The sequence below is a fragment of the Musca vetustissima genome, unplaced genomic scaffold (assembly GCF_032173495.1).
Source record: "Musca vetustissima isolate MV318-11 ecotype Yass unplaced genomic scaffold, APGP_CSIRO_Mvet_v1 utg15667, whole genome shotgun sequence".
Taxonomy (NCBI): Eukaryota; Metazoa; Arthropoda; class Insecta; order Diptera; family Muscidae; genus Musca; species Musca vetustissima.
In genome coordinates this window covers 62,256-73,298 of record NW_026878282.1, presented here as the reverse complement: position 1 = coordinate 73,298, position 11,043 = coordinate 62,256, and the positions used below count along the sequence as shown (strand labels likewise).

The following is an 11,043-nucleotide window of genomic DNA, read 5'->3' as shown; positions in this document are numbered from 1 at the left end:
ATAATAAAAGTAATAATAAAATTTTTAAATAAATTATTAAACGATGTGTTTTTGTTGGTTTTTTGGGTGTGTTTTTTCTTTTTGTTTAAATAAAACATATAAATTGAATAATGGGGTGGGGGTGGGTTGTTGTTGTATATATGTATGTAAATAATATTAATAATAATAAAAATAATAATAAAAAATAAATGTTTTTGTTGTACATTACAAATTTCGATGGTTTGCAATTCTTCCATTGTTTGATTTGTTTGTTTGCGTGCTTTAATTCTTTTGTATTTTTTTTCATTTCTTTACAAATTTGATGATGAATCGACTGCCGATTCCGAGACCATTGTGACATGTTCTCCCACCCTTCGTCCCGAACGAACCTGCATCAACACATTGATTAAATCCAAAATGTGTTCATCGGTAAATTGACACTGTTGCAACAGATTCTTGATCAACTCAAAACGTTCAGCATCATTCTTACTGTGTTTCAAAATATCCGGCAGTTGTTGTACCAAGTTGTTGCGACAACCTGAATTAATTTTCGACTTGGCACAAATATAATCGATAACCGAATTCAAATTCAAACGATCGCACACCACAGAGGATAAATTCTCTTGTACGGCATGATCTAAGAAGTCCTTCGAATGATTTTCCGATAATGTCTCCAATACATTGGTTTTAATTTTCGCATGGGTCTCCATGGCATTCGAAAGGTATTTCGCTACAACATGGGAGGATTTCAATTGTGGTGCATTTTCATTGGCGAAATATTTTTCGAGTATGGTTTCCAACGGGCACTGTTCCAAGACCATATTAATGGCACTGTCCAATGTGAGTTCTTGTGGTTCGGGGTGATTACAGCGATTAGCCTCTGCGGCGCTAGCATTGTGTTGTTCCAAAACTTGGGCATTCTCATCGGAGGTTGTATTACGACTATCATTCCATTTCAAGGAGGTTATACTATCATCCATCATGACACGATCTGTAGATTTATTAGCAGCAGCACCAGTACCGGTATTTGTTGAACAAGAAGGTGCAGCATTTGTGGCGGAACTGGCGGTGTTTGCTGTTGATGTAGTCGAGTTCTTATCAGCCGAAGCAGCAGCTGCATTGGGATCGGCGGTGTTGTTATTGAATTTCTCGATTTCAATTAGGCTGTCTAATTTACTGCGTCTACGCAAAACATGTTTGGCCTCTGAAACCTTGTCCATAATTAAACATCTGGAATGGAAATTGATATTAATTTTGAACACTATATAGAGTATACAATCTATAAAAATGTACCTAAGGTTTTCATTTAAAAAATCGAAACTAGGGCTTCAAAAATTTTTTTATGGAAAAAATAGCCTCTAGGGCTTCAAATTTTTCTTTTTCATGGAAAAAATAGCCCATAGGGCTTTAAGATTTTTTTTTTATAAAAAATAGACCCTGGGGCTTTATTAACTTTTTTCCATCGAAAAAAATAGACCCTAGGGCTTTAAGATTTTTTTCCATAAAAAAATTGCCCCAAGGGCTTCAAAAAAATTTTTTTTTTCTATGGAAAAAATAGTAACCCTAAAAAAATTGACCTAAGGGTCTGCGGTACTATTCCATTGGAAAAAAGATCCTTAGGTCATTTTTTCTATAGAAAAAAATTGAACGAAGGGTCTGCGGATTTTTTTCTATTGAAAAATATTAATCCCGATATTCTGCAATAGTTCTTCTTCTTATAAAAGAGATTATTTTCTAAAAATATATCGAACATACCTCTTCGGTTTAGTTTTTGTCTCATCAGCATCACGAAGATATTCTTTTGTTACCGAAACGGGTGGATCATGGAAACTAACTCGTTTACGTTTAAATGCTGGCGAATCGAAGGATAAATCTTCAATGCTATCATTTCTCAGCTTACGTTTTAAAATGCTTGCCGAAGGGCTGGCTGTGGGTGATGGTAAACGTTTTGAAAATACCAGAAAATCTTTATGTTGTACCGGTGTTGAGGTCTGATCGGTACCGGTTAGCTCCATTAATTCGGCAGCAGGATTACGTTGTTGTGATGGTGTCGACACCGATGATGTTGGATAATTGCTGGGAGATGATGTGGCGGCCGCAGAGATATCAACTTTTTTGTTGCGTATCATATTTATCAATTGGGCACCGCGGCCAGTTAAATGGGATGAAGGTTTGGGTCTCAGTGTGGGACTGCTGCTGTTGTTGGTCAATTTACGATCTGGTGGTGAGGACTAGCAAGGAAAAGAAGAATTTAAAAAATTAAAAATTTAAATATGTATGTATATTTTTGATGTTTATTACCAGGGGTGTAAACCTAGTTGGGTTAGTCTTTTTCGGTGAAACTTCTTTAGTTTGTAAAATTTCTGTTATGGCATTTGTATTTGTTTTATTGAGATCAATCAATTCATTTGATAAGATTTCAACTGTGTTTGGACCAGGTGGTGGTTTCTTGGCGACCTCATCCTTTTTAGCCGCCTCAGGAGCAGCAAGTTTATCTTGGGTTGATTTTTCAGTTTCTTGAGAGAGTTGTGTACTGGACGAGGAGGAGGATGCGCTACTATAAGCTGTTAAGGGTGTTGCAGTGGCAATTACAGTTGCTGGCAAACATTCTGTTGGCAATTGTGTCTCCAACTGTTGTTGTTGCTGCTGTGGTTCAACAATAATATTCTCCTTATCTTTTTCAATTGCTGTTGTTTCATGATCTTCGACAACATCTTCGGTAATTGTGGGTATAATATTAGTGCTGGCTGTTGTTGTGGTTTTGTTTGCAGCATTTTTGTGGGGACCTGTAATAAAACGGAAAAAGAAAGGAGTTATGAAAACATTAGCTGCATTTCTTCAAGTGTAATAACAGTGTGCGTGTGTATGCTACTTGTCGTGTGCATATCTTATCTAATGTTTTGGTGTGAAGAAAAAGAAATGAAAATTATTAAAACTCTCGACCACACATACTTGATATGTTTTCTGTTTGTTGGTGGTGTGGCTTTTCAACAACATTTGATGTTTTTGATTTGTCGCTTGCTGCTGTTGCCGTTGTTTCATCGGCTTTTTTGTTATCGTTTTTGGTGCGCAGACCAGAACGTCGGGTTTGCTGATAAATAAAAAACAAATAAACACATATTATTGTTAGTATGTAATTATGTGTGATTGTGAGTTTGTGTGTTGGCACTTACCCTTCTGATGATACTGTCCTCTGCTGCATTGTCTGTCGCCTTCTTCTCTTTGGGCTCCTCCTCAGCGGTACTGGCCAAAATCGAACGCTTGGAGTTACGTGTGGCACGTGTTACCTCATGTTCATTGGAGGATTTTTTCTCCTCCTCAGCTTCCTTGGGTGTGCCTTGAACTTTACTTTGATTTCTCAGCGAAGATTTCTTACTAACCGGTGTGCTCAGCACTGCCTTCTCGGCATCTATTTTCTCCAAGGGTTCAGCGGTCTCTTCAATGACCTCTTCCGATTCCGGTCCTTCAAGGACAATTTCAGACTTATCTTTCTGCGCAATAACAATCTTTTTCGGTGTCCATGGTTTGAGGGAGACCTCCTGGGATTGACTCATATCATTGTAAAGAGCCGGTATATCAGATTTTTCTGCAAGCTTTTCCTTTTGTCGCTCGGTTAATTTGTCGGGATTATAGCTCCATACGGAAGGTACAACAATGAAAACATCGCTATTACCCTTTACCACTTCTTTCAGCTGTTGGAATAAATCCTTGCTTAAGGTGGTACGTAATTTGTCCATTACCGCCCGCTTCCATTCATCAAGAAACTTATTTTCCAAAACACAGGCATTACCCTTAACATTTAAATTGACCACAGCCGAGAGAATGGCTTTAATGTGGTCAAAATAAAGATTCGCCTCATTGGCTTTAAACCCAGTCAAGATATTGCGCAATGTATTCATACAGGCCTCCAATGGCTTCTTGGGTAATTGTTGCTTCAATATTTCCTGCATTAGGGCGAAAAATTCCAAATGTTGAACACTGTCTTTGGCACATTCCAGCTTCACCACTGCCGTGGTATAGGCATCAAATAGTTCTCCAAAGGCAGATTCCTCATGACGTATTTTCAGTAATTCCTTCAGAACATCGTGTACCTTTGTGATGAATGCACGTCTTTCGGGGGCATTTTGCCCGGCATTAATAAGTTGCCGCCACAGCGAACAAAATGCCGAATCAAAACCATATGTGGACTTGGAGCCCGTAAATCCCACACAAACCTGAACTGGCCATAATATCCAACGTTCCAGTAGCAAGGCGTTTTCTTTAACTCGTACATCCAAAGCATTCTCTTTGAGATGTTTCACAATGCCTTGGGAGACATTGCGCCACACAATCAATTTCGTTTCGAAGGCCTCAAAATCTTCATCATCTTTGATGAGGAAAATTGTGGACATCATCACGTTTAGAGAACGCCATTTGTTGCGTCCTGTGTCCTGTCCCTCCAAGGAGAAAACTTTATCAACACAACGATTTAAAATTGCCGGTGGTACTATGGAACGAGCCGATATAAATAGCTTAGCAAAGCTATCCAATAATTTGGGATACTCTTCTGCATTCTCTGTGGCTTTTTTCAAAACAATACCCTCCGATGCCAGGGTATTGATGGCAATTATAACAACGCGTGGATGATTGGCTTGCATTTTTTGAATCGATGAACAGACATGGATTGTCAGGGGTGCAATATCCTTGCGGAAAGTCATTTGCAGTAGGTGGCGCAAGAGCTGTTGGAACAAATGCTGTTCACCGACATCATTTTCTGACGATTCAGTGGCCTAGAAAATAGAAAATAAAAACGTATTGTTATGATAATTGTGATGTAAAAGAGAAATGCCTACAATTTTACTCCTCACAGTTGGGGGTAATCATTAAAATGTAAACAAAACGCACATGTATTTCGTTTACTTACCATCAAGTGAATGGCATCCAATGCCGCATTGACTACCGACAACCAATGCTTCTCCAACACCTCCAATTCCAATAGAGCCGATGGTGTGTCCATGGCCTCCAATTTATGATCCCTCAAACAACGATCCAAAAATTCATTACGCTCACTTGCCAACAGCTTGGCCATACAAGGTACAGCCAATTCCCTTACCACTTCATATTGTTTGGCCGCACTAACCACCTGTTTACCCGATGCGGCACCACCAAAACAAAAATGCAGAAATGGTTCCACAACACTTTCGAAATTATTTCCCAATTTATTACCGAAGCGAGTCAACAAATACCACCACACTCGCAGCTTAACTTCAGCAGCTTGGGCGGATTTCGATTGGGAACTCTTTAGGGGGATACAAATTAGCTTCAAACGTTTCGGCGATGACAGTTCATCGTATTTGGCAAATATTTCGATCAGTAAACGCCAACACAGAAACGACTCAGCCCGAATGGTGTTATCTGTACTGCGAAAACCCAATTCCACAATGGCCAAGAAGGCGTTTATTGTACTTGCACCCTTCAGCAGTTCCTTATCAAGTATACGTATCATGTAACCCCATACCCGATGCCAGTGGGGGTTACGTTCCTCACGCAATTTGTGGATTTTTGGTGCCTGTACACTGGCCAGCGACGCCTTCAGGGCCGGCCACTCTTTGCTGTTGTGTATGGTCTGGACATCCATTGAGGTGAGGCCCTGTTCAAAGGCTTCCACCGCCTTGGTCTGTATGGCACGGTCTGTGTCGAACATCAACGCCAAGATGTCCGATAACCAAAACTGTATCATTTCATCGCTAACAATTTTACTACCTACCAAACCCGTTGTCTTGCAGGTGCTCGTCAATAAATCCAACATCTGCAAGAAGAAAAATCAAACAAAAAAAAAAAAATAATTTAGTGGTCATCACAAATTTTGCATTTCACAATGAGGCCTGCCTGCCTCATCAAGCTAGCCAGTTTAGTCACAAGTCTCAAAACGAAAGTAGAACAAATATGCTGCCCCAAGTAACGACAGAACAAAAACTACAAAAACTTGTATACGTACGCTACAATACAAATGGCGTTGGTTATTCTTGAGAATTTCTTTCGAAGAACAATAGACTCCATAATATGCCTGACTTAATTCTGATTCCATTTTGTTGTCGTGTGTGTGTTTTGTGTTGAATTTTGTACTTTCGGTGTCTTTTTAAGTTAAGAAAAAGTAAAATTAAAGTTGTAAAAACTTTTCCCGTTTTTCTTTCTTCTCTAGCGAATTCCGTTCTTTTTTTCTTCTTTCTCCTGTTACAACTATAATACAACACTCTTCAGCGCGCCAATTTACTAAATATATCGCAAAAAGAGTTGCCACAATGTGACAGACGGCAGAAAGCCCGCCTAAAAACATATGATTGGCAGAGCTGCATGAGTGTCAATATAAATGCGGTGTAGTAGTTGCGTTCCCTTTTATATAGGAATGTTTATAATATGAATAACGAATTTTTTGAGAAAATGGTTTAAAAAAAATTATATTCATTTAGAAAATTACATCGTTTAATAAAATGTGAAAGTGAAATATATTTTTGTAATATGAAATTGTGACGAAATTTGTCCTCCTTCAATATTTGCAGTTATTATGAATGTACAGATGGCTATTGGAATTATGAACCCCCTTTAAATGTGTAGGACATTTTATACCAATATTAAAGCTGGAGACTATGAAAATTATTATAAATAAGACGATCGGTACGTAAACACCCTGTGTTTGTGTCAAGGCTTTTTTTATAGGGGAGATTTGATACAAAGCAACGATTTAGCACTTTACAATAGACCACGCTATGGGAATTGTGAACCTTCTTAAATTTGTAGGAAATTGTATAGAAATGTAAAAGCCATTAATTGATTATTACACATAAACACCCTATGTTTGTGTCAAGGCTTGGTAGATTTAATAAGGTTGTCACAAATGGTCTGGAGAGAAAAAATATTGGGGTTGAACTGCTCGGCATTGCCAGTCAGGATGTGTCTTATACGCTAAGAAAAAAAATTATCAGCTTTAGAAAATTCAGCTGAAACTTTCAACATATCGAAAGTGTGGCAGGACCTTTTTATGGGGGTATGTCAAAACAAGAGTTCAGCAAGAGGCGCGAATTAAAAGAAAAATGATAAACGATATTTACGATATTTTTTGACTGAATTAAAGATTAAAATCATGTGCTTTATGAAATCTTTATGCATGCAGTAAAAAAATGTATTTGTGTCACCCTGTAACATTTAACGCCTTTCAAAGTGAAAAATATTTTTCAACGCCGCCAACATATAAATGTCATTGTGTTACAGCTAGGGATGCGTAGTCGAGCACAAAAGTCGACCTTTATGGGCTAAACAGAGTGTTCGAGTTGAGCGTTTTATGTTATCGCGTTAACGCACGCAAAAACGCAACGGATGGCTCAACGCGAACATTCCGGTTAGCCCTTTAGACTTTTCGGTTTTTGCGTCTGACCTGTCAAGAGTGCCATTCAAAAGTGCTAGTGTGTACACCGCTTTAGACTTTTCAATACAAAAAGTCGATTAATCGATTAGTCGAAAGTCGATTTACTTATCCCTAGTTACAGCGCCGTCAATTGTTAACTTCAGTACAGCTCGGTTCTCTGCTACGTTCTGATTGAAATGAGTAATATTATTTATGTTTTATAACATAATTTCGATTAGTTTTTATATTTGTACGTATTAACGATGAAGTATAGCTGTTGTGTATTAATTTGAAAATATACTGAGTGTGTGTGTGAGATTCCAGCAACTAAATGTTATCTATGGAATAACGAACGCTGCTGATTTCTTTTGGAGAAAAAAAAAAACACGAAACGTCAAGAAACTTATGCTGCATAATAAAATAAAAAGATAAAAAAGAGGAGTAGTGGCACAGCACAGCGAGCGCGGTGAACGACAACAACGACGTTGACGACGACGAAGAAGAAGAAGAAGGCGACGGTGTGTGTGAGAGGTGGACGTACAGAAGAAGAAGTCTCAGCAATTTTGTGGTGGCTGGTGGTTGTGTGTGTGTCGTGACGTGTAAATCCCAAATAGTGTTTTGCCAAAAAGGTATTTCCAACAAAAAAATAGTGCAATCAATGATAAAATTCTTATAGAAAGAACAACGAAAATTAAACAAAATACTGTGGCTGCCAATAATTACATTTTGGTATAGAGTGAAATGTAATCGAAATGTGAAGAAAAGAAAGCATATTTGGTTATCGTATTTCTTGGAAGCTTATAATGTGCTTGTCATTCACATCTCACCATCTCAGCCACAACAACGAAATGCAACCAGAAAAAAAATGTATAAATTGTTTTCGGTTCGGTTCTCTGAATGGTGATAAAGGAGTAATAAAAAAACTCAAAACGATATCTAATTCAAGCAACCATCCAACCAACTTTGTATTAAATGCATGCCGGAAAAGGTTTCTTCTCTTCTTTTGATAGCAGCAGCAAAGAAAATGAGAAATGATTGCGACAAAAAAAGAATTTAATTTGTTTTTGGATTTCTGTCAAAGATCCATTAAAGTTGTTATTGAACTGCAAATGCTTGAATTGTTGTTGTTGGGTAGTATTTTGCTACTTCAAAAAAACAAAAAAAAAACTTTGAAACTAATGAAATTATTGGCAGAGCAGCAGCAAAAGTCAATCAGACACTGAAGGTGGATAATGACGTTGACGACGGTGGTGGCGGCATCGTTGTTGGTGTATGAAGTACTACTACTGCTGATGATGATGATCACGCCCAACTTGTGTTATTTTCTCTGTTTTATTGATGTTCTCTTTTCTCTTTTTCATATGCTTTGGCTTCTAAACATTTTTATGCTGTTTGTGTATGGCTTTCAAATGTTAAATCACAGGGAAACAAAACCGAAAAAACAATTAAAGTTAATTTTTGTGTTTATTTTAGGTTACGCATCGTTTCATAGGCAAAATACCAACAAATCTAGATAATGGTTAATTGTATAACTCTCACTCACTGTGCCCCGCACTCTCTCACATTGTGTTAATTAAAACATAACAATTCGACTCGGTCTCTCCTCTCTTTCTCTCATAAATAACTCTACAAGAAATGTCATCGTATCCCATTTTTTCTCCTATTGTGTAAACAAATTAATTATAACCATTGGCTTAATAGTAATTTCCATTAGATATTCCTCTCTTCCCCTTTATTGACTTTCTTTCTCATATATCAATCACATATTTGTTATTGTAATTTACTTCAAATGGAGATTTACTCATACGATTACTTTCTCCCTGCTGCTGTGTGCCATCTATTCTCTCTCTTGTTTTTTAGCACCAAATGTCAATGATGTCTGCTGCTGACTGTCTGTAAATGTAAACAACAGCTGTGAACATTCATCGACTAGAAGTTTTCTTAGACAAAAATTCTTTTGAATAATTGTGTAAATTATTTTTTTATTTTATTTGAAATTCCTTTCATTTGGGGAAAAAAACTAAAGTAGATTTATTTATTTACTTGTGCAACATCAGATGCGACCAAGTAAATATTTTAATTTCAAATTTGTTCATGCTCTGGACATCATGTAGAAAAATTTTTCTGTCAGAAAAAATTCCAGTTTTGTTCAACCATTTCAACGAAGGGGAGGTCAGTTGTGAAAATTTAAATATTTAATGGTAAAAAATTAAATAATTTCTTTTTTATATAGTTTTACTGTCAATAGGAATTGGAATTGTTTTGATGGTTTCCAGATGTAGCTTCCAATAACGACAAGAAGCTGAATTGTTAGAAAATAATATATAGATCAGCAGTAGTGTGAAAATGGGAAATTTATATGAAAATAATTTATGGACAGAATTCTAAAAATATGTAATTTTTCAAAGATTTTAATACATGGCTCTAGTTTTATATGAGTATTATATGAGTTCCATATATAGAAGAAGAGATCACATGTGAGTTTGAGAACTATTATGGATTGGTAACTATGAACTTATTTGAAAATTGGAAGTGTGTAAAATTTAATATATTTTCATGATATTACCTTCTAGAGAAAGTTATTGGAATATTTCAAGATTCAGTTTTTGTAAATGGATCAGCAAAGCAGAGAAATGGGAATTATATAAAATAGTATTGTGGAAAAGATAGAGCTAAATAAGTATCGAACATCTTGCGTCGTTATTAGCTCCGTCATCATCATCATAATATTACGAGCATAAGGGATTTATCCCCTATCAAAGTGTGCAGTCTAATACTATTAGTGATCAATTCAGTCTATATGACGTAGCACCTACCGTTGAAATATTTTATAAAATTGGCTACTTTCATTTAAAAAGGATCAGTTTTAAATTTTTGTGACTAGTAACGATAATAATCTGGTTTGGTAACTACAGTCAATAGGATCGCGGAAATTACTTAGCTGGCTTGTGACAGAACTTTCGTTCCATAAGCCGAGCTTAAAAAAGATTTCCAGGCGCCTCGGTCTTTTGCGCAGTCTGTCCAATTTGAAAGACCATATTCGGCAAAGTAGTCTTCCACTTGGTCTTTCCATCTTTTTCGTGGTCTTCCCCTTCTGCGTGAACCATCAGCTGGTTCGCTTTTATATGCCTTCTGGGCTGGGGCATCTTCATCCATTCTCACAACATGACCTAGCCAACGTAGTTGCTGCAGCTCAATACATCTAACAATGTCAATGTCCGAGAATAGCTGGTACAATTCATGGTTCATTCGACGGCGATATTCACCATCAACGTAGATCGGCCCATAGATCTTTCGGAGAATTTTTCTCTCAAACACTCCAAGAGCTGCCTCATCTGCTTGCGCAAGTACCCATGCTTCAGATCCATATAACAGCACGGGTAGTATCAGCGTCTTGTAGAGTGTGAGTTTAGTCTGGCGGGAGGTGGCCTTGCTTTTGCGTTGTTTGCTCAGACCATAGTAGCATCTGTTGGCCATCACTATCCTGATGTCATTCGTTTTGTTTATGGCGGTACCAAGGTATATAAAACCTTTGACTACATCGAAGCTGTAGTTCTTAAGTTCCACAGTTGGTCCGAGTCCACTGGACGTCTTGCGCGTTGATACCATCAGCTTGGTTTTCTCGCCGTTTACTGTCAGACCCCACTTTGGCAGACTCCTTCTCAATTTGTTCAAAGGTGGTT

At 37.4% G+C, this 11,043-nt stretch overlaps 1 protein-coding gene across 1 annotated transcript; it reads right to left on the bottom strand.

Moving 5' to 3' along the window:
- Positions 1-285: 285 nt before the first annotated feature.
- Positions 286-6,100, bottom strand: LOC133323090 (telomere-associated protein RIF1). The gene is made up of 7 exons (XM_061532048.1): positions 5,957-6,100; positions 4,883-5,767; positions 3,153-4,748; positions 2,932-3,070; positions 2,281-2,765; positions 1,735-2,210; positions 286-1,209 (listed from the first exon to the last, which is right to left on the bottom strand). Exons 1-7 carry the CDS (start codon positions 6,044-6,046, stop codon positions 291-293), a joined length of 4,590 nt encoding a protein of 1,529 aa, XP_061388032.1. The 5' UTR covers positions 6,047-6,100; the 3' UTR covers positions 286-290.
- Positions 6,101-11,043: the final 4,943 nt, after the last annotated feature.

Coding starts and splice junctions, on each gene's coding strand:
- LOC133323090 (XM_061532048.1), bottom strand. CDS start 6,046: ATGGAATCAGAATTAAGTCAGGCATATTATGGAGTCTATTGTTCTTCG. Junction 5,768..5,956: donor AACGCCATTTGTATTGTAGC/GTACGTATACAA, acceptor TTCTTCTTGCAG/ATGTTGGATTTATTGACGAG. Junction 1,210..1,734: donor ACAAAAACTAAACCGAAGAG/GTATGTTCGATA, acceptor TTTCCATTCCAG/ATGTTTAATTATGGACAAGG.